This window comes from Melospiza melodia, chromosome 4 (genome assembly GCF_035770615.1).
Source record: "Melospiza melodia melodia isolate bMelMel2 chromosome 4, bMelMel2.pri, whole genome shotgun sequence".
Lineage (NCBI taxonomy): Eukaryota > Metazoa > Chordata > Aves > Passeriformes > Passerellidae > Melospiza > Melospiza melodia.
This window is the reverse complement of record NC_086197.1, coordinates 85,727,369-85,752,248: the sequence shown is the minus strand read 5'-3', so window position 1 is coordinate 85,752,248 and position 24,880 is coordinate 85,727,369. Positions and strand designations below refer to the sequence as shown.

At 35.7% G+C, this 24,880-nt stretch overlaps 1 protein-coding gene across 4 annotated transcripts in view; it reads right to left on the bottom strand.

The window, feature by feature from the left end:
* Window positions 1–24,880, bottom strand: part of BRD1 (bromodomain containing 1) — a 59,774-nt gene that overhangs the window by 3,903 nt on the left and 30,991 nt on the right. Inside the window, exons 8-12 of one of the 4 annotated variants that reach the window (XM_063155438.1) lie at window positions 23,275–23,763; window positions 8,107–8,242; window positions 6,806–6,933; window positions 4,828–4,937; window positions 2,481–2,635 (exon numbers count right to left, since the gene is read on the bottom strand). In XM_063155438.1, the coding sequence (XP_063011508.1) occupies window positions 2,481–2,635; window positions 4,828–4,937; window positions 6,806–6,933; window positions 8,107–8,242; window positions 23,275–23,763 (1,018 nt within the window). Of the gene's footprint in view, window positions 1–2,480; window positions 2,636–4,827; window positions 4,938–6,805; window positions 6,934–8,106; window positions 8,243–13,304; window positions 13,485–23,274; window positions 23,764–24,880 lie in introns of those variants that run through there. The other 3 variants (XM_063155440.1, XM_063155441.1, XM_063155442.1) reach the window with 3 other exon arrangements.

The following is a 24,880-nucleotide window of genomic DNA, read 5'->3' as shown; positions in this document are numbered from 1 at the left end:
CAGCAACTAACAATGGACATGGCTCAAGATTCACCTGACACAGTATTGTTTCCTCTCATTCTTTCCCTTCCATTATTACAAGGAGTTTTCAGATGATGGATTTTTGCCTTACATTTCAGGCATCTCGATTTGTTCTTTATGGGGAAAGCTCAGCTAGCAAGGAAGTTCTGCTTTAGCATGCTTTTACCCTGCAGTATGAAATCCCACCAGCTCTGTATTCAGGGCACTTTTCTGTTTCAAGCTCCATAAATATCTTCAAATTCTGGGCATGGAGGAGTGATAACAGAATAAGGTCTACATCATCTTCTTCTAGTTAAAGCATTCTAAATATTTACTTTAATTTATACTTTATACTTATATATACTTTATACTTATTTATACTTATATTTATACTTTATACTTATACTTTCATACTTTAAAAGTATAAATTAAATTTACATCATTTTTATAAAGGTTGATTGTAATCCTGTTTTCCAAACCTAAAGACATTGAGGAAAACAAAAATTAGGTCAATTAATGAATATATTTACGATAGGCTACTGTAGTCTGCAATCCCAATCCTGCAAAAAGCAGAAGCCCTCCTTTTGTATAAAAACATTAGTCTGGGAGGGAAACCATTTGAAGCCAAACCAACAGGAGATCAGACAGTCAAATCTTCAAACATTTTTTTTACATAAATAAAATTGGCTCTTGAAATATTTTCATTTTCTTAAAGGACTCTAAACTAGATCCCTATTGTATTGAGCACACACAGAGAAATAAAATGAGAAGAGTCAGTACAAGGACACAGACAGTATGATAACAGCATGAAAAGCATCAGTCTAACCATTATCAGTTTTAATACAGATCAGAGGAAGTTTTAAGAAGGTATTTTTAAAAGAAAGCTTTGCAAGTCCTCCAGATATAAGCAGGGAAGAAGAAGAAACAAATATGAAAATCCATAGAGGATAGACAGTGGTATCACAGAATGAAGGTGACAGATACCCTGCAAATGAATGAAAATCACAAACAGGAGTTCAAGACTACAAGAGACACAACACAGATAGAATTATGAATGCTAAAATAATCACAAAAGAAGAATCACTACCAAAACAAGTTGGTGGCGTCAGGGTGGAGGGGAGGAAAGGGGCTGGAAGAAGTATTGAGTCTTTTCCTGTCCATCTATGCAGAGTACCCATTAGAGACAACTTTGCACAATATTTACATGATTTAGGACCACCTGCACATAGAGCCTAATCAGAAAAGTTCAAGCTGCAGAGGACTCCCCAGATCAAGAAGCAATCAGAGCAATTATTAAGAAACTGACCAGGGGAAACATGCGTTACATTGGCAACACCAGTAAGAGAAAAAAAATGAGAAACAAGCCTGAATATGTTTAAATGCAGATGTTCTCTGCGAACAAAGGCAGAAGAATGCAGGATCTTATGGAATCCTGAACAACTGAACAAAGATAATTATGATGAAGTACCAATTAATTAAGAAAATAACCGAAAACCAGAAAAATTATGCCAAAAAATCTAAGGGGCAAAAGAATAAACATCAGTTATAAATTTTAAGCAGAAACTTATTTAAGTGATAGCATACTGGCACAGCATCGCTCAATGCCACATATAATCATCTAAAGAGGAAACTGATAGCTAAAAGTAAGCAAATTCAAGAGAAAAACAAGACATGGACAGATTTACAGTTAGCTTGACCTGTATGGAAACTAGGAGAGGAGAGGGACAACAGAGAACATAGAAAAGAAATAGATAGTTTGATGAAAGGTAGATGAGAAGCTTCCATGTCTAGGAAAAACTCACCAAAACCATAAACAATCCTAACAACCAAAAGAAGACCAAAAAACCTTGGGTGTCTCCTCCTACCTCCCCAGAAAAATCCCATCAGCCCTAAAACTGAAGACCATGGGGGAAGGAAAGAGAATGTTTTGTTGTGTGAACTATCCCCCTTCAGGCTCTACATAGCATATTGCTGATGCCAAAATAAATGGAAATAAGGAAGACTTAATGAAAAAAAAAATAGAAAAGGCTAAGTGAAAGAAAGTGTTAATAAAGCATTGAGTTAAAGAGAGGTTAAAAATTCAAAGAAAATGCACTTGGGAAGATTGAGAGAAGAAGTGTTGTAATTCAGAAAGCAATGATGAAGGATAAAAGAGATAAATGTTAGACTATTACTTTTTAAAAACTTATGAAGCAATGAAGCAATTTCACCAGGTCAATAAATGAAAGTCACTTGTAAATAAAAAAGACTATAAATGACTTAAAATATTTTTTTCCAAACTGACGATAACAAGGTATCTTCAGTGATGATATATACCTTGGTCCAAAAACAGACTCAAATATGAAATTTTAACATTACAGTTTATACTTCCATTGAAATTATATCCATGGAAATATAATGTTTCAATTTTCTTCTAGACCAAAGACACAGGTTCTTAAATTTTAAGTCACTGCATCAAACAATACATTTCAATAACATACCAACTTCTTTTGTTGTCAAAAAATAGTACTAAGAATAGTTTCTCATCTGATTTGGTCTGCATTTGTTCTCCAATTTTCAGTACATCTAGAGGTGGCACTGGTATAGTAACACCATTGTGATGGCCAGCAACACGAGGCATCTTAGGGTCAATAATCTGCAAGGGAGAAGAAAGGACAGTTCCTCATTTTTAAAATTATGTAATTCATTTTAAGAAGGTATTACAAATGAAGTTAATAAGAAATAAATAATAAACTAAACAGCCACTGGATATAAATTGACTTTGTGTTACACACACTTTTTGACATAAGCTGAACAGGCACAGAGGAGACCTAGTGGCAGACTTGACTGAAAATGCCAAAAAAAAGCATTTTTCACTCATATTAGTTCTTCTTAAAAGTCCCATTTGAATTCCACTTAGTACAACTTTGAGACTGACAAGCAGGTTTAGAATGAAAATGTCAAACCATGATTTCTAGAAGCTGTAACTTGCCTCAAATTTTAGGGTTTGAAATTAATATACCTTAAAGAACTAACCTATGTTAAGGTATAAGTATTTCAGTAAAATACATGCTCCATACTCAAACTCTGGAGCAAAAATTTAAAAACAAAACCAAAAAAGGGCAACTTTCAAATATCTTGCATATCCAATTTAATGACTCAGTCTTAGCCAAAACATGCAGTTACAGTCACAAAGTCTTTCTAAACAAAATTGAGGGAGAGACATGTTTGCTCATGTTAAACAAACCATCCTGATGGAAAAATCCTTTGCAGGCAGCTCACAGCATTATGAAGTGCTTAGCTTCCACCCAAAGAATGGTTTTTACTCCATGCCTGTTCCACCCATCTCCTACTCTATGAACTCCTGTTGCTTTTCCACTATCCATACTGGCACCAATCTTAATCCATAGTAAACTAACTTTGGGAAATAAATTAATAGCAAGCTAATACTGTGGGGAGCTCATAAAAATCAGAAGAATTTTCCTCTCTTGACAGAGGTTTAACTCCTCAAATTAACTTATCCCACTCTCAGACACACCAATGCTGACATAAAGGAGAAGAAAAGGAAGACCCTTTGGTATTCATCAGTTTAAATCTAGCGCTAACATCTTTCAAGAGACACTCATCAAATTTTCAGTATCTGACCCAGGTGTCTTTGAGTCATTCACTGAGGGTACTTAAACTCAAGTGCTCTGATTCCACCTCCAGAGGTTTTCAACTGACTCTGTATGATTACATTTCACATTGTCTTTTGAACACACATATTAAAATCGTGATTGTCCAGACTCGTATATAAATCAAGCCAGTGTATGAACTGTTCATATAACCCCAAAAGCCTAAAGCCAAACAACTCATCAATATTTTCTCTGCAAGCTTTGATTTAAGCAGAACTATGTCTGTTTCTCTTTTATTAACACACACATATATGCATCTCCTCTGCTTAAAAACAGCTTTAAGTATCCAGTACATCATTCACAATTGGCTGCAATCAGTCAGTTTATTCCAGCTATTGAGTTTTTTGTTTCTTTAATGAGCTGCAGCATCAAGGGTATTTTTATACTCATTTTGCAGCAGAAATAATATATAACACAGAAACAAAGACTACTGAGACAAGTATGCTGGTTTTAGCAGGGATAGAGACAATTTTCTTCACAGTAGGTGGTATGGGGCTGTGTTTTGGATTTGGGTTGAAAACTGCATTGACAACATAAAGATGTTTTTGTTAATGCTGAGCTGTGCTTACACAGACAAGGCCTCTTCCCCTTCTCACCCTGCCCCACCAGTGAGGAGGCTGGGGGTGCACAAGGAGTTGGGAGGGGACACGGCTGGGGCAGCTGACCCCAACTGACCTTAGGGATGGTCCATCCCACATGGCATCATGCTCAGTATATAGAGCTGGGGAAAGAAGGAGGAAGGTAGGGACATTCAGTGTGATGGTGTTCGTGTCCCCAAGCCACATGTAAAGGAGCTCTGTGTTCCTGGGGATGACTGAACACCTGCTGCCCATAGGAAATGGTGAATGAATTTGCTTTGCTTGTGTGGATGGCTTTTGCTTTCCCTATTAAACTGTCTTTATCCCAACCCAAGAGTTTTCTCACTTGCACTCTTCTGACTCCCCTCCCACCCACAGGAGAACTGCACATCTCCAAGGGCTGGCAGGGTAGCAGAAATTATTGACTTAAAATCTGGTACTCCAGTAGCTTTACAAACTCAGTGCATAGTAAAGAGGGCACAACAAGCCACCTTTCTCCAACCTGAATGGGAATTTACCAATTACCTTAAGTCTGTGCATGGTGTTTTCAGACCAGAAACAGTCACCACTGTACTTCTGGGAAGGTGGGCACTTACCAGAGCTGGGTAGGAGGGATATCCACTGCATTTGGCCCATACTACTTTTAGAGGCTCAAGAACAGATGTTGCAGCATCAGTTGAAATCCACATACTGCTATGCCCAACTTCTAAGAACAAAGAAACATAAAATTAAAATGTTTCAGAATGAAACCTCAGACAAATCTGCAGTTCTTGGTTTCCTAATCAATAGCTCATGATCCTTAGAATCTAATACTAATACCAACTTTCACACACATACCAATAAAAACAAGGTAGCATTCATAAGAGCTCTTTACATGGTATTAATACTTTTTTTCCAAGCTTACAGATAAAGAACAAGAGTTTAGACACTTCTAGAAACGGCATATCTAAAACATCTTAGTTCTTAGGAAGCGTTTGCCAAATTCCAATAATTCCTTCCCTTTGAAAAAGCTCCAAAGAAAACATAAAATTATGGCACTTCAAATAACAGTTTCTTTTACTGTGATGACAATCCTGTCACAGAAGTGATGATTTTCAAGATGCAATTTGCACAGTATATATTTACAAGTGTTGGATACCTGGATACCCACACTGAGATTAGCACCTCATAACTTAGCAATACCGGTACACCTTTCTATTCTTATGACTAAATTCTGACCTGCATTTTGATTTCCATTTATTTTTAACAAGTTTTCTTGGTCTCTCTGCCCTGTCCTTTCCTGCAGTCAAGTTCACAAATGTCAACAGGTTTCCAGGCAGCAGCACTAGTGTTTTACTTCTTCTCAAAAATGAGATGAACAACTGAGTGTAAGTTACTGTGCACTTCTAGAGAATCCAATTTTCTTCTCTGCTGCTCAGCAATGGATTGAAGCCTAAGACAGGCATAAGCCTTTCAGTCAACCAAAACCACAACTGGTCCCCAAGATACAGTCCAGAGACTGATCAGAAGAGTGAGTTAACTTCAAGATGATCACCACTGGGGGTGGTGATCAAAGGGGGAAAAGTGATCCAAGTTCATATGCTGTAAAGGTCAGGCAGCACTTCTTATATGGGGAAACCTGGTACCAAGATACAGTTCAGGGGCTGCAGCTGCACTTTCTTTCAGCAGTCAGGCAATACTGCTGAGATAAAGTGCATTTCAAATGGGCATCGCTCATTTATAATGAAAGGTGGCATGCTCATACATGTTCTGTCTTGACATTACAAAAGCATTCCAGGGTTTGTTGTTGATCTTAAACCATGAAAGTGGTTTAAGATCTTTTAAAAGTAGAAATAGCAAGAAAAAAGTATTTAAAGTGATCACATTAAAAAAAAAAATTAGTACAGTCATTCTGCACAGTAAGTTGTTTCTCTGCTCTGTTAGTAACAGTTTGTAAAGTATTCACATGTCAGTTAGAAAGAGCCATGAGGGTTTCAACTAATTCATCTTTATTTACAGACTGTTTCAAAAAATATGTATGTAGAACTGTATCTGGTATATAAAAACAGTTCAAGTTCTCTTCTTCAGGACACCTAACAAGAAAGATATCTACACTATTCTCAGCTGCAAAGAAAATGGTATTTTAATGCTGAATAGAAAATCATACATGAGCTGACAGAATGCATGCAGCCAGACTCAGAGACTTCTCAGGTGTACATACAAGTAGGAGTCTCAGAATTTTTCCTAGTCAGAGTTTATTCCACATGGCAGTAAGGGGTTACTAATCTAGCACATAGGATTACTAATTTTCTTTTACAAGATCTGCAAAAGAAAACTCATCTTCTCTTTTTATTTCAAAACATCTTTATTTCCTCAAGCAAGAAGAGAAAATTAATCAAAAATCAGAGTCAGATGCTATTCTTTAAAAAGACTTCCAGGAGTCAAAAGCAGAATTCAGTAGTTTCTGGAAGGATATCAACAACACTTTGAGACAGCTTAATGTATTTAAGCAGTAAAAATAAGAATGTTAAAATCTGTCTAATAAATGGGAAAATATTATACACTACTATTAAGAATTCAATTATTTATAGTTACCAGCTGCAATTCTTGCTGCTTTGGCATAGTTTCCATTTTCAATGCATGAAATCAGTTCACTTCGATCTTCCAGTGTGTGTCTCCGTATCAGGGCAGGTTTACCTTTACCACACTTCGGGAGACTAAAACTACAAAAGTATTCATATTAAAATCACTACTCGATAATTAACATTGTTCACTATAAATCAAAGTTTTGAACGAGAATTTAAATTTCATCAGTACAGGGTAAAATCAATGGAGCAAGCTCTAAAAATATTTTGAGTAAAAAATACAAACAACATAAAAGCCAAAGTTCTGATTATTTTCAAACACAGAATTGCCTGGTTATCAGCAAAAGACAGGTCCACTGCTCCAATGGGTCTACTACACAGAAAACACAACTATTGTCTCTTTAATTTTTCACTAAAAATTTCAGTCTTTCAATTGTGAAATATCTCTTCTCAAAATGGGAAATTTGCTTTCTACACACTTGAGTTTTCTTCAAGAAATCATAGAATGTGAACAACAATTATACTGACAATTTGATCTAGAATATCACATTTAAAATAGATGCAATAGTAAATTATCTTTGTCTCTGAAAGCCTGTTTGACATGACTGCATTAACACCTTTCCCTTAACCTGAACACATGAATAAAGTCCTCTTTTTCTGTGTGACAGATTTACCCTATACTGTCCTGTATGTCCCATCCTCATAGCCCAGGACTGGAGACAGCTACCTGTCACCCAGAAATCAGTGTTCTTTCAGAAGATACACCACTGGTGATGGAGACATCAATGGTGGCAGAAGTGTCCATTCTGACAGTCCTGCCTTTAACAGCAGACTCCATGGAGAAGTCAATAGCTGGTACAGAGTTACTATCAACACTGCAGTACCTACCCAGCAACCCACACACTGACAACCTACAGTTCCAAGGCTATCAAACTACCTTTTTTGTGTAAAAGACTCTGCTTTGTAAGTTGCTTCTCTCTTGCCTTCACAAAAATAAACAAACATATTTTTAGTGTTCCAGATTAGGAAGGTAATTAAGCCAAGATACTGTATGTAAAAACATACCTGTATCTTTACAGAGCAATAGAAGCACAGTCAGTTTAAAAATCTAACTGCCTGGATATGCAATAACCTGAATTCAACAGAAGAATCCCAGCAATCCTGGAAAGGTGACTTGGATCTGACATAACTGAGAAAACTGAAATACACTCTTTTTTCCATAATTTATGCAATCCTCCAACGTGGGTCACAAGCACTATAGAAAACTGATATATTCAGTCTCAAATCTGTATTTCATATTTACAGTTTTACCTTGAGTTACACAAGAGACTGTTACTAGATGAAATACTAGATTCTGATGCACAGCGGCGACGAGGTTCAACTTTTCTTCCTGGAGTATCATCTAATGCTCTCTCCTTACTTTCATCTCCAAAACCATTTGATAGACCTGCAGCATAACACAAAAAATAAACTGCATCAAACTGGAAACCACACCATTTTCATTAACAACCTTCTGTATTTACACAATGCACACAATTATTGTTTTGCTCTTCAAATATTTTGGTGTGATGAAAAAGAATGTGAATATTAACAAAATATGTAATTTCAAGGAAGTATTAAAGTTCCTGTTGTCCAGATTTTAAAAACAGGATGAACCTTTAGGTAAGGTATTAAAAAAAAAAAAAAAAAGGCAAGCAGAGATTGTAACATGGGAAATACTAACAGGAGTAACAAATCAGTCTTTGCAGTAATGTTTCCAACCATTAAAACAATCACGCTGCAAAAGCTAAGTAGAAAAAACCCAAGAAAATAAAATGTTACAAATCAGGCAGATTACCAAGTCAACAAAAGGCTTATTTCAATGCAATGCTATGATCATTAAAATCCTTTTCAATCCTGGAAGTAAAGACTGATATGGATTTCTCCATGACACTATCTAATTCTTCCTGGTAGGGTTTCCAATTTAGTAAATTCAGACTGACTGACACTATGATGACTGTCTTCTGTCACCAATAATCAATAATATGCATGGTACTGTTTTTAATTAGCCTTCCCCTAACGAAAGTTTGCATACATCAAAGGATATTACATTTTAATATCTAATTGTAATGAAAACATTAAAAAGGCTCTTATATTACAATCCACTTATTTGATGGGCTGTTGCCAATCCTGCTCTGGGTTTGCTATACAAACAGTATTGTCCTTATTAAGCCATTTTTAAGCTTGATTAAAGAGACAAATGAAAAGTTTTAAGATAGCATTCTGAAAACTTTCCAGTGTGTGTGAGTGTATGTGGAGGTGTGGACATTACGACTAACAAGGAAAGAATTCCACAGTGACTCTAGAATATGATCAGAAATGTCCTCGGCTAAAGGCAATGGTACCAGCTTGCAGTCAGCCACTGCAAACTGTAGGCTACAAACAGAATAACATTTTAAAACAAATTCAACTCTGGGCATGCCACTCCCAACACAAGAAAGACCTACCCATCCCAGCCATCCTTATCACTACCAAAGACTTGAAGGCCATCATGATCATTGTACATTCAGACACAGTCAAACTAGGTTATGTAACTTCATATGCCCCTCAACAGAGCCTTTTACTGTAAAACAATTATGGCAGAACTCCCTTTATTAATTCTTCCAGTCTGTTTGCTACAAAGGAGGCTGATAACTAAGGAGCTTGAGCTTAGCAAATTACTTTTTACAATCCAGTAATTTTTCCAGCATTTCCATATAGTGACTTACAGAGTTTTTCCACTCCACCCCAGGAGACCTTCCATTTGGATTATCAACACAATTTCAGATTTTTAAGAGAAAAAGGAGTATATTTACTCAAGGTTCTGAGAGATTTACATATAAGTATTCTCCTTCATTGTCATTTAGCTTACACTGTAAATATTCATTTGAGAGTGTTTGTTTTGTAACTCCTATATTTGCCTTTGATTTCCTACAGAAGAAAAATGATAAAGGTAGCATTGTCCTGAGTGACAAGCACCAAACTATTCATCAGTGGTATTTATTAATCTTGTTCTCACTCTCACCAAGTTGATAAAAATATCTGTAGATTGAGGAGGAGTTTGGTCTTAGACTATGCTGAAACAGAGCATGCTTTATGAAAAAGTGAATAGGGGAATTTAAGTTATCACAGTACATTTCACATGGCATTTGAAATGAAAAGCTAAAAAAAAACATTCTTCAAAGGACATCTCTTATGTCTCTGCAAAAATTACTTGTTATTCTTCAATATCCTGTCAGATTTATCTTTCAAGTGAGGTGTATAAACTGTTTTGTTTTCATCCTGCCACAAGCCGGAGACACATTACTCAAGTTATCACTCAGGCATCTAGCTAATGTGAGGCAGCTATCAGCAGAAACAAGTCAGATCACAGACTGAATTTTGAACAGGAAGACAGATCAAGTAATGACTGCTGCCAGAACAAGGGCACAGTTCACATTTCCAGTGGACTGTAAAAATGGAAAGAAGTACCTGTGTTAAGAGAATGTGCAAAACATTTAACCATATATAAGCCAAATGTGACTTGGATGCTTATCTCTGCATACATTGGTTTTGTACATGCACACCTATGACAAAAGGGGCAAAATAGTATTTTTATTACTTCAGTTTATGACTGCGCTGTCACCAAAATGGACATTTTGGCACTCTCAGTCCCTGGCAATGGTGGCTTCTCTTTGTCATCAAGTCAGTGCCAAGAAATGGTAGGGAGCCAGTTTTCAGCAACACAGTGGACAAAGCTAGCATGTGATTGCCTGACTGCTGAAGTTAAAAAAACAAGGGATACAGCGGAAACGTGCAACTATAGCAATGGAGACAGTTCTCTGAGATGACAGTCCAGCCCTATTCTAGTTTAAACATAAACTGTGAGTTTAATGACTCACTTAATTCACTTCAGATTAGAGTAAAAAATGTTTTATGAATCTGTAGAATAGTTACTAACAGTGGTGTCCTGGTTTCTGCTGGGATGGAGCAAATTTTTTTTTCTGAGCAGCTGTTACAGTGATGTATTTTGATTTGAAGGTTGATAACACACTGATGTTTGAGTTGATGAGCAGTGCTGACAGTTAATTCAGGACTTTTCAGTGTCTCATGCTCTGCCAGTGAGCAGGGGCACAAGAAGCTGGGAGGGACCATGGCCCGCTGACCCAAACTGGCCAAAGGGATATTCCATACCATGGAGTGCCATGCCCCATAGATAAAATGATGGGAGCTGACTGGGAGCGGCTGATCACAGGGCTGGGCATTGGTTAGTGGGCGCTATGCAACAGTATTGCACATCACTTGTTTCTCTTGGGTTTTATTCCTTTTTCACATTATTATTATTACATTTTACTTTTTTTCAATTGTTAAACAGTTCTTATCTCAACCCAAAGGTTTTACCTTTTTCATATTCTCATCCCACTGTGAGGACCAAGGAGTGGGAAGTGAGAGAGTGGCTGGTTGGTACTTGGTTGTCAGCTGGGGTTAAACTACAGTAAGTGGGGAAAAAACCCCACTTACATATTTTTGACAAAAAAGGAATACTAAAGTGCAAAAGAATTTAGAGCTTCCCAGACATATTTCTCTCTTGCTTGTGGAAGTATGAAAAAAAAAGAACATGCAATCTATCAGCAGGAGTAATTTTCCTTAGCACCAAACCCCAAATGACAAGAGCTTACACCATCTATGAGACTCCAGTTTATACAGTTCATGTTTCAGAAGATATAAGGAACAGGCATTATTTTAAGAAAGGAAAACCTCAAGGCTTATTTTAAACAAAACACACTCATACCTAGTCATAGATTAAGTGGTTCACAGGTGACCTTGTAACTTGCCAGAAAAAACTGAGGCAATAAAACCTAAGTACTTTATGGTAGGAGCACTGATGTGCAAAAAAAGATCAGATATACTACACAATTTGGTTTCTGTTATATCATTACAAAACTATTTTCTCATGAATCATGAAACACCCAATGTCCTGTAGCTGCTACAGTAAGTGAAATTAAAGATCTCCCTTTGCTTTAAGGAACTTACATTTTATAGAATCAGTAGATATAACTAAGACGACCAAATAAAGAAAATCCATGAGACCTAACTCATCCTGCTTACAACTATTCCACAAGCTCATGATTTTGTTAGATCAAATGAGCCTTCTCTACAGTCATGGAGTGAAATTTTATGTCAGGTACTAAACTTCTTACACATACTGCCTCCTCATCAATACCACTGAATGACAACCCTCCTCTTCTCCCCTAAAGTCCTAAAGATCAAACTAAAAGCCTTTAATTAGTGGTTTGTTTCCTTTACTTTTCCACTCAGTTTTTAAGTTTCTTCAAAAAAGCAGTCCACTCTCAAGAGGCAGAACTTAACCTTTTTCAATAAAAAAGGGAATTCTCAAACAATGAAGTCTGCTATCACTCTTAAATGCAGGGTTACTTCCATTTCTAATCTTCAGCTCAACTTCTATTTACATGGAAAATTTACTGCCTTGCAAATCACAGCATAACACAACCATTTTGAAAATAAAGAAATGCTAACTAAGAAGAAAAAAAGTAAGGCAAAGATGGTCAGCCTAATACTTTTCCACAGGTCTCTCTCACTGCACTGAAAACTGTATTTATCAGGCAAAGTTTTAACTTCTCAACAGTGCCACTTTGTTTTTAGGCTGCATTTAAAACTTTCACTGACTACCTACATCAAGCAAGTTGGAATCCTTTTGTCCATATTAAATAAATGCAATCAGGAAAAGGTAATTTCCAAAAGAGAGCAGAAGTTTGGAAAACATGACAGAGGAACAAAGCTCAGTACAGTCCAAAGAGCAGCACAGCATGTCCACGAATGTACAAAATGCTGCCTCAGAACACAGAATTGTACATTTCAGACTGTAATACACCTTACAGTTCTGCTGAAACAAAAAGAAAGAAGCAGAACGTGCAAAAAAAAAATTCTAAAGCAATTAATTCTCTACTACGCATAGCTTGATGCAAAACCAAGCACATCAAAATGTAAGATGAAGTGCTCTCCTACAACTAGACCTGAAGGGCTGAAATTCAACCACTAAAAAACCTGGGAGCATTCAAACAATGACTGCACACAGTGCACCAGCACTTCCACAACACTATTTAGTCTCATTTTCAATTGTGACTTGAGCACTTACCCTGAAAACTGATGTTACTCTTCATTAAAATATATATACAGTAGAGGAAAATGTGTATTTTATTTTAAAAAAGCATTTTTTTCTGGTAGGTTTCACTTCTCCAAGGAAGATGAGACTGGTTTTTCTGGGGAAGGGAAGAGGATGGAGATGTAGCGTTCTTAGCTAATCTGCTCTCACAGAACATGTTCTGGGAATAAGAATGTTGGGACTGGTGAAACTCTGCGACCAGTGTGTGTCACATATACTACAACACGTACAACTTTGTAACTTACGGAAATGGGGCAATACATTGAATGAAGAGCATAGTTTCATATGTGTCAAAGACTTCCTCCAAGAGTGTTCATTTCTATTTGTTTTTTGTTTTAAGGATGGCTGGTGTCTCCAACATGATCCAAATTAATTACTTCAAATGTAATTGTCTTTCTGCGTTCCAAAATGATCATTTAATTGAATTCCATTCCATGTTGAGGATAACAGAAAATAATTAGGATCCAAAGAGATAAATACCCAGCATGATATTAGTTAATATGAGAACCTGGAAGACAGTGAAAAAGTCATTAAGTCTCTCTGAAAGGAAACAGAGCTTTCAATTAAATAAGCCATCCTTACAGCAGTGTCCAGAGACAGTGAGAATGACACAAGTGTCCTATGTATTCTATCACTAAAACCTAAGGTTTCTAAAGGGACTATCTAAGTAAGTTTCACTTTGATTCAGACCTTTGTCTTGAAAAAGAAAATACTGAAAGTCATTGAAAACACAGAATACAACCTCCATGTGCATGATAAGCATCAAGAAGACAGTTTAGAAATGTAGCTAAAAATACCTCCAGTAAGAGTAAGAAAGGGGATGCCAGCCACTGATTTAGGGGGATTTATACATACAGATAAGCACACACAGGATAAGGGAATGCTTGAAGGTAATAAATCATCAGAAGTTACTGCATTCTTAAAAATGCAAACCTTGGAAATGGGCAGACTTCAGAAACAGGAAAGCATCCATTAAGCTTTTTTTTCACATGTAAGAGCATAGGACCCTAAGAGAAACCCTCTAAATGTTACTTCAAACAGTAAATTCTGAAGTGCAGTAGGAATATTAAACACAATTCTTCTTTTCAGAGTTCACAGATGAATATCACAGCACAGCAAAGCTTCCAGTACTTAAAACAGTCTTCAGTATGCAGACAAAATGGAAGACAGTTACTCAAAGACTACAAAGCCTGGTGTGAAGAGTCCCCTTGGAAATAAAGCTTTTAAAAACTCGGTCATGGCTAAAGGCAGCAAAGACAGCTCAGTATGAGCTCATGATGTGGCACCTACACACTAAACAGCAGTACCTTTCAAGATCCTAACCAGAAAATCTTAACCTTTAAAGGTTTAAGTGACACAGAACAAATACAGTTTGGTGGCTCAATAAATGGCCTGTTTGATGGGCTCCAAAAGAATGCCAAAGAATTCATCTTGTAACTACTAATTTTCTTCAAATCTGAGAATAAGAAGTGTCTCTGGCAAATCAGATGAGGCTCTAATACAACAGCAAAATCTGATTTACACAACAGAAAGGAAAACTAATCAGAATTTAATAACTACAGCTTCCATAAGATAAGGATCATACATTGCTCTGTATTACAACAGGATCTCTGTACTGCAGAATGAGTGTTCAGGGCATTTCAAAGCATGTTGTGGGCGGCAACCTTAGTGAAGGAGTTTGAAAACACTCCAGAAAACTCTGAAACAAAAAGATAGCATACAAGAAGAAACATTTCTCAAAAAAAAACCCCCACATTTACAACTTCTTCTAACACAGCATCAGCTGTTCCAGTGGTGGACTGACAGACTGAGGCAGTAGAGTAGAAAATGCCATTAAAAAGTGCACACTCAAAATCTAAAAAATTCAAAATTAACTTTACAAACTGAATTCCTGAATCAGCTTTGGTTTATACAGTTTATGACATGTAAAACAGATGACTGCAAAATATAAGCTTTAAGTGCCTGAATCACATACAGACCAATGGCATGTCATTCAGGATCCAGAAATGACTACAGAAAGCCAGTAATATTTAGGACCATTTACTTCTAATTACCTTGGCAAAAATTACTTAAGAGGATTTAAGATCAGAATCTTTTTTCCAAACATTTTTACTGATTTATGCCCAAACAGTTAAGAACTTTAAGAAAGAAAAAAAAAAATTTAAACTTTTTCCATTTGAAGATTTTTACTTTCTCACCTACAAAATTCTGATATAAATGAAAAAATCTTTAGAGATTTCTTAAAGACTTAAATCAATAATTCACAAGTTGCATAACGAAAAAGCATGATAATTATTTATCAATACACTGCATGAAAATCCTAGTGCCCAGGAGTCTTTCAGAGCAGCCCAGCAGGACCTGACACCTACAAAGAAAGGCTGCTCCATTTTCTAAACCGAGATGTTCCTGAATGGAACTAACTTTTGAAAATCCTGTAGCTAGTAATTTCACACAGAGCTTTTATCAACTGAGATTTTTCTTCACTGAAAGTAAGGGTTTCCCTATAATTGCGAGAACACAACTTTTAGGTAGGCTATCCAATGAAAAGGGAACAGACAGACAGAAAACTCCAGAGCTCTCCTATGTAAGGAGATCAAGCAATCTGATTCTATTAAAAATAAATAATTTAGCATTTACTTGCCTTTTACAGCTGTTTAGGAAAATTGGTGCATAATTTGTTCCTCTTTCTAAGATAGGGAACAGAAAATGAAACTGAAGTTGCTACTTGAAAGAAAGATCAAGGCAGAGTTCTGCCACTCCTGAGATGACATACAGGACACCACAGTAAAATGTAAATCTTTTACTGACTTCAGAAAATAACTCAGCTGCATTCCCAGTCCTAATTTTCCTTTTTTACCTTGAGAGGTACTTCATGCAGGGAGCTTACAACTTCCTGTGATTCAGTATAAAAGATCCAGTGCTTTGCAGCCTCTGCAAGCCTTCTATGACAGCTTGCAGAGTACTTGAGGAAGTGCATGACCTGAGTCCTTTGAGACTGAAACATCTTACTAAAAATTTATTCCAGCCTAGCAAAAATCAACAGTGCTTGCTATCCTAAGATTTTCTTCCTGGCTTCATTGACAGGATCTGGAAAGATCAAATGAGATGTTTCACTGCTCATGCAGTCAACCTGACAGTGCATGAAGCATCCTCAAGTGAAGATAATCAAGAGCTATTAAAATACCAGCCCAGATTTGCTATTTTTAGGCAAAACTGAACAAAAGAGTTAAAATAAGGCTGACTTGCATGTTCGTATCTTTGTATCTCTAATCAGATGAATCTATAGTTGCTTTTTTCCCCTCAGACATGAAGTACTTTTATCTTCAACACAGAATATTTTTGGAGAACTCAGGAGTTAGCCATGGTTATCAACTGAAGGTTAATTCTCAGCATCTGCTTTTGTCTCCATTTTTTTTCAATGCCATGCTGTTAGGAAGTAACTTCTGAGCATTATGAAAGTTTTGGAGGGAAGGGAAAAAGGAGAAGTCAAGGAAGAAAATAGAATAAAAAGGAGGAGAAGAGAAAATGCAATTGAAGTGGTAACATTACCATATTAGGATAGCATGGCCTGTCAAACATGACCTGATAGCATGACCAATGACCACTGTAACAAAACAAAGCAACTTTGCTCCAATTTTACCTATTCTTGAGTATTACATGTTTCTTGGTGTGGGATATCTTCTTAATGTGTACCCTTCCTCTGTGCATGCCAAAGAAATTTCATCTGGGTACTACAATGAGAAACATAGCAGAGAGCTATTCAATTTAAACTATCCCCAAATACTGGGCTGTGGGTATGATACAAAGGACAAGTGCACGCTACCATAATTACTCTTTATGAAGGGCATTCCTCTATGCAGGCAAATGCATATTCTAATCTCTTCTAACTGAATGGAAAAAAGGGAAAATAAAAAAATCCACCACAAACCATAAATCCACACACAAACCTTCTCTGAGAGACATTAACCTGCAGTCAATCACACTGTGCAATCTGTCCCACTCTCTCCACTCACAGCAGAAAGGGCCACAAGTGACTGAACCTGCCAGGTTCAGTGCCTGATGCTGCTGTTGGAGCCACTGGATGAACCTTTTCTATTGTCCACCTCTTAAATCAGACCTGTGGGTGAGTATGTGGGGGCTGGACTGGATAACCTTGAAAGGCCCCTTCCAACCCAAACTATTCTATGATGTTCCAACAGCCCAGCTCACTTGATCCACGTTGATACACTGTATGTCTGGGAAGAGGGACTTCACCATGTCTAAGCCTGTGAATTTGAAGGTGAAGGTCATCTACACTAAGCCACAGCACCATGGCAAGTATCTTCTTAAATAAATTAAAACATAACTTACAAAAAATACAGTGTGGATCTCCAAATTCACTAACTTTTTAGCTATTTTCAATAAATCCCACAGCTCTGTTTACCATCTGTACCACACAGAAAAAAATAGTCTTAAATGTCACAAATGAAGCACATAGGGGATTATGACATTTAATTTTTTACAAAGCCAAACCTGGGCCAAGAAATGAGCTAAGTATTAAAAAAAAAGAGAAAAATAATAAAAGCAGCACTAGAATACCGTAAAAGGCTCCACAATTCCTACAGCATCAAGAAAAACAGAAGGGCTTCCAGAAATATTTGTTTATTATTACAGAAGATTTACTTATAATCATCTTAGAAAACACAGCAATTGTACATTGGGTACTAATAATTAATATCTTAAAAATAACCCAAAAGACTTTACTTTCAAAGATATTAACATTTTTAAGACCCCAAAAAAATTTCCAGAATACTAGTGTATAATGTACCTTATGTATACACACATCTCACAAGCCCTAAAAAAAGCACCACATTGCCATTTATCCAGGTGTTCATCAGCCCCCACCACTCTCAACTATGTTGCTTAAAATTCCCCTTATTTTAATAACATAAATCAAGAACTAGGAAAAGGATTTTTCATCGTCAGGAAGTCAACACTATGATTACTTATATGAAATAAAACCAGAAGGAACGTTTATGTTCTTAAAACACTTTGTGAGTGCTGATTGGCATAAAATAGCTTCCTACCCCCTCTTTCTGCCTTATGCACTTATTTTGTTCTATGTGTATTACAAAACCCCTCCTCTATCTCTCAAAATGTCCCCAGAAATTAAATTGGCAGAAATTTTCACAGGCCTGGCAGAACTCCTGGCTTAAGTGTGCGTGGGCCAAAAAGAAATTAAGAAATGCAATGGGGTTCTTTTTTCTTTTCCTCCTCCTAATTTCTTTCTTTAATTTGCTTTATTTTCTTAGTAAATCGTCCTACATTTGCCATTGGCCTATCAACCTACTAGAAGACCAATTAACCAAACATATTTTGACAACTGAACAGTCAGACTCCTGTACTTCCCATGTCTCTACACTGACAAATTTAACAAACCAGAGAATAATTCCTTTTAGGCCTTTATAACCTCCTCACAATCTCTAATACTTTGTTTGCAAATACACCTTAAAATTTTTTATGTTTCCAAACCTCCTGGAGTCAGGCAGCTGAAGTTCCTGAACACCACTAAAGTGCTCAAATAATTAAATTTCAAATCAGACTTCACATGAAACAATCACTATGCATTTCAATACAACAAACCAGGACTGTGGATCTGTAAATAGATTTAGTCAAATTGTTGCACCTCATTCATGAATATAAATTTTTTATACACACACACACACACACACACACACATATAAGTACTGTCATTCCTGTCTGTGCTAACCACAAGAGAAATTATACCAATTTGGGGCTTTTTTCAGTGAAGAACCTTTATTTTAGTTTTTTATTTACTTCAAAGACGCAAGATTCTTAGATATGCATGTTTTACTTTCACTTCCTCCATTTAGTGAATGGTAATGAACGCTGTGCATATGAAGCCTGACTTTTAGCCAAACGGGCCTGTGTTCCAGAGATGCAAATATTCATTAGAAATCAAGTACTCAAGAATTAAAAAAATGAACTGTGCTCCATTTCACTCCAGACACAATGTCTACCCTAATCATATCAAATTAAGTAACAGCAGTCCTCACTACAATATTAAATTCTATCAAATGCAAATGGAATTTGTATACAGGTTACTTGCCATCATTTTGTAATAGCTGAGCAAAAACAAAACCCAACATTTACTAAGAGATTTAATAAGGAATCTTTGTTGTATACTGATAACTGTACGTGAAGGATGTATTAAGAAATGATAAATTCCCTCACTCTGTGCTTTTTACTGTGTGAATATTCCACTTCAGGGATCCATATTCTAAATCTGTATTCTAAATATTCATCTAAACATGAGTTTCAGTACCTTGAGAAACTCTGTGTAGCTGGCAGCAAAAATATGAAGTAAATTATATATTTCACTGAAATTTCCTACTACTGCATTTGGACAATAAATAATAGAAACACAACATACTGCACTATAATAATCACTGTCTGAAATCCTGATTCTATGGTAAGTTACAGTGGTTGTTTTAGGATAGAGTATTTTAAATACTTAGTTTCTAATTAAAATAGAGAGTACTGTAACAGCAACTAGGAATTTTAAAACCTAAATTTACAAAAGCTTAGAGATGACTAATAAGAACAAGTACACAGGCAAATTTCATCTGATCATAAGCTAGCATTTTACAATGTTAAAAAGGGTTTATTGAAACAATAATTTGTTCCATCTGCTATCTTACTAATACACAACTGATACAGGCAGATTTTTAATGGTCAGTAAAATCTACCTTTTATTCACTAATCAATTTCAATTTTCTCTGATATAATAACTTCACAAAATATTTCCCTGAAAAAAAAATGATTCATCTCAGTAACAAAAGAGCAAGGTAAGTATACAATGGGTATTTTAAAAAGGTCATTAAACTTGTCACAGTTAAGACCTGACATGCCCAACCTTCAAGAATCACACATCAATCTCTGATGTCACCAAAATTTCCTAGGTAAACCAACAATCTTCTTTTGGAAATTGTTGCTAGATACCATATGAAGCAAACTCAAAATACATCAAATATGTATAGGAAATTTTTAAACATGTCTCCGCTATGCAGCTGTCAGTTTCAACACAGCAACTACAAAGACAGATGTATTCTGTGATAATGTAGAACACTAGAAAATTTAAATTTAAGATTACACTACTCTCCTGCTTCATATATTTTAAAGATTCACATATGAAAGGTCACAGTATGGAAATGAACTGCTTTCAGTTCCCTTTAAAGGCTTACTCACATTGTTCCATAGTCCCCTACTTCTGAAAAAGAGCTGGCATTTCAGTAACCTTACGTATGAAAACCAACAGCATGTGGGACACCACACTTACACAGGAGTGTGTCAGTGGATTCCATGTGTGTCTTTCTTGAAAATAACTAGAAAAACATCAACCCCAAATGTAAGTCAAGAGAGCACAATAAAAGCAGTCTATGAGAATAATGAAACAACCAGATAGGTGTGGTTTCACTCAACTAAATAAACTTTGAAGTCTTCCTTTGAATTTTGTCATGTAAGAATACAGGAGTGACAAGAAAGGGGGAAACACTGAAGAGAATGCAGAGTAAGGGACAGAAACAAGACATCCTTCAATAATGTCAAAAACCCTCATACTGGCTATGAATAGGTAAGAAAGAAAAAATATGTGACAGTGCAGCTCTCAACCACCTAAAAATTTTGATCCTTGGCATATAAAGTGGTTCTTTTTTATTATTTTTTCTGTATTTGGTAAAATTAAGGATAGGTAATATTCACACCATTCAAAGAAAACTGTGCAACAATAATTCATTTTCACCTGCAGGGATTTCCCCCAAAGCTGATAACTCAGTCAATGAACACAAGAAGCCTGTTGCATGCCTTTTCCTATGATTAGATGGCTTTGGAAGAAAAAGCTCTGCTGGATTCTATTGAATAAAAGCATTCTTACCTACAGCACGAGACTAAATTTTGTAAAAAATAACCAAAGAGAAAGGATGTATTGCTATATACATCATGTAATGCATTTTTATCATAATACAGACATTTACATGAATCAATACCAGCTGCATGCACAAAGAAATCTCAACTGTTTTTAAATCTTGGTAAGCATCTGACATTTGTGCTGGTTTCCTGCTGAACTGCAGCTCAAGATAGCTGCCAACTGCAAATTATTTAAATTAGTGTGGAGACAAATTTGGAAATAACATGGAAAATAAAATTTCCTCTGTGAAAGCAAAATGTTTACTTGCCAACAGGCAAACTAATCAAAGGAATAAGATCTGATAAACTGCCACATCTGTATGAACCATATATGCTTAAAACACAAGATACTATTAAAGAATCATAGAACATTTTCAGGTGAATATTAACTGGCCAAACTGTTTCAATTCACTCTTCTTGAACAAGTACAAATTCTAACTATAAATGCCCCCTAAGTATTAGTTCCACATAAATTTAACTCTCTTTATATCTTTACTAGCTTCAGAAAAAGACTACATATTTTTAGTTTAAATTAACAATAGAAAAACTTTTTAACTTCTGGATTTTATTCCTGTGACTAGGTTGTTAAGTTTTGAAGATAGTCAAAAGCATATTTGCTCTACATACACCTAACTCCACAGAAAGAAGGAAAAATGGCTGAATTTAAATGTATTCAGAAATCTGGTGGGTTTTGGTTTCGTATCTGCCTTTTTTCCCCTTTAAGAATTAAGTTAGTTTTCGTCCAAAATTAAAACCTTTTCTTCCCCTATAGAAAAAATCCACAATGTTTAACCCAAAAATTTCAAGAAATTAGGACTAATTCCCAGTGTGATCTAGCACAAAATAATTCATTGTGTATGATAAAATGCAATCTATGTCCAGGTACATAATGAAATTATCTAGGTTATACACTGGCAAATTAAGATATTTGGAAACCAAGGTTTTTATTTTATTAATAAAGATTAACTAATTTCTATTATCACACTGCCTTCACCTGGTACTTACTTCAGAACTAAAGTACCAGATCTAATCTGCATGCTCTTTCCAAGCTCTTAGGAAAATGAATGCAAGTTGGGGCTTTCTAAACAGGCAAACAAAACCAAACCCCCAAAATATAAATGAAAAACAATTCCCCTCACTGCATCTTACATAAAATCTTCTCATATTATGATTCCAGCATTAGAATCATTAGTGTCTTCACGTGATCGTTCAAAAAAAAAAACCCAGCCAACCAACCAACCAAAAAAGTGCAATGTCCCACACATCGAAAAATTCTGTTATTCAAAACAAAAAAATTTCCCCCAAATGAAAAAGAAACAACCTAAAAATCAATAATACTTCCCTTTTCCCCCCAAATAAAACTCTCTATCCCTCCCCCAGCTTTTGAAGTACATCTTCACACCTTATGTTCAAGTTAAACTCCTATCTTTTTCATTCATAGAGGCAAATCCCCACATGCTGTTTTCATACCTGCATAAGGGTTCCCACATGACAATGAAACAGATTATTTATTTCAAAGGTAATATTAAAGTCATAGCAATGGCCATGGATGACATTAAGGAAATATCCATAAGTAATTTCCTGATGCTGCTTTTCTTCCTCAAAGGTTTTGTGTGAATTTCTCAAATAAATAGAACTATGGTGTGCTAAGAAAAGATATAATTAATGTCTTGAGAGATATAATTAATGTCTTGAGCTGTTTGTTCTGCCCTAATGTATCAAGATAACATTTCCTTTCAAATATCCTTTAGAGAAGTCTCATTAAGAGCATAATCTCACCTTCAATTCTACTGAAAGTGCACAGACTAAAAATAAAAAACACATGAAGTGTCATTATATGTGGGGGTTTTAACATTTCCATAAAATACATGGATATACAAAGTGCCTCATACACAGTCATCAGTTTCATAATATAAAAATATGCTTGGAGTAACACTCAGCAAAATGAAATCATACATGGCACAGGTATTTTTCATGGTCCTGCTTACAAGCCTTCTAGTTTTGGCACCACATGTCAAATTTCCACGTAGTTCTAAGAGGGAATTTACAAAAAAGAAGCCAATTCATCTTTCCTACAGGTTTCATATACACCAATATGTGTACTTAAAAACTGCATCATGAAACTAAAGGACCCAAACCTGGTTCTGTAAGTCTAATTGTCAAGGGCCAACACAAAAATGAGTAATAATTTTTTGAACTGTAACTACTCAACTGCGAGGACAACCTGTTTCAAGTGCTAAAATCTGAAGATTAACAATCACATGTAGGTAAAAACTAACAGGTATGTTAACTTTCCAGATGTATCCATTCAAATAAGTTTTGTAAACATTTACCTGTATCCAAGCGCTTTACAGGGGACTCATCATCAACCTCAGAATCTCCACATGCACTCCTTGATCTTTTCCTTGGGTGCAGAAGTGTCTCCAACCTTGGAAGGACTACAGACAAAAAGGTTTTGGTCCCTAGCTGTGGAGAAGTTGGCTGGGTTTCAGTGTTCTTTGCAGACTTTTGGGGGCTTACACTTTTCGATTTGCAGAAGAGAATGGATGTACGTCTGTTTACATCAGTTGATGACTCAGCTACAGCAGAAACAGTCGACTCATTGAGATTACTGTCAAGTAAGTGTTCTGGAGTGTGTCCATTTATTTCTTTCTGAATGGAAGTGCTATATAATTCATTATCAAATTTTACTCTTTTGTAAAGCTTACTCTGCTCTGGATTGAGTTCTACTGGTTTGAGGGTTGGTGGTTCTGAATTAGTCTCCAAGTTTGAAGGAAGAGGTAATGCATCTGATGGTTCAAGTTTAGGGGGAGATTTATCTCCTGAAAAAATTATAAATAGAGTGTGATTTTTGAAAACCTGTAGTTATAAAGTCTATTATAAAACTCACTATAAATGTGCAGCCCACCAAATAAATTGTTGTCTGGAAACAAAGCATAACATTTTAAAACCAAAACTTGTCTAGCAACAATCTGTCCTAGTTAGTAGTTCCTACTTTTATACTGGGAATGCAACAGGGGTAGAAAAGAAGACATCTATAGTTGGTGTTAACAATTTATACCTGGATAAGTACTTGCTTCTTCTCATGCAGTTATGTTAGTTTCATTAACTAAAAACTACTGACATTTTTTCATTAGGAAGTTGGGATGGTGGATGATTATCTGTTAAATGCAATTATACTGCCATTCGAGTAAAATTTTTTGTAAGATACGTTTTTATCTATTTCACCTTATCAATATTCAGTTTACCTGCCTATGAAAAATTTTATTAGCTAATCAATTAAAAAAAAGGTACTTGTAACCTGTTCTACTTGAGTGAACTAAAACGTGTTACAAAATCTATACAAGGGCATGATTTGTAAAACCTTTTTACAGTTGTGACCATCCATTTAATCTAGGAAAAAGTAATAAAATGGAGAAGAAAACCCAACATCCCCAAAATCATGCAGCTTGATTAGCCTCTACTCAAAAAATAACACACTTGATAATGCAGATTTGATATGAGAAATCAGAAAAACCACCCTCCAACATTTTTCTCCCCTTCTCCCCCACACTTTAATATTGTTTAGTATGATCATGTCCCACTCAATTCCACTAAATCCATGCTAGGAAAAGACAATTGAGATATGACAGTGAGGTACAAAAGTAGTTTCAGTTTTTCATCACAAGTAATGGGAAAGAAAATAAACATTCCACTATTGTAGCATTCCCTAATACAACTAGGATGTCCTAACCCATAATTATCAACTCAAAAAGATGCTAAAATCTTTCCAGTTTCCAAAAGACTCTTTCAAGATACAAGAAAGGAAATACTTATTCTAGAGTAACTGCATAACACTAATGTACTATTTATGCTAAATAAATATTTTTTTTATATTTTATCACATTTTATCACATGTGATTTATTTTATCACATAAAATATTTAATATTAGTCAAATT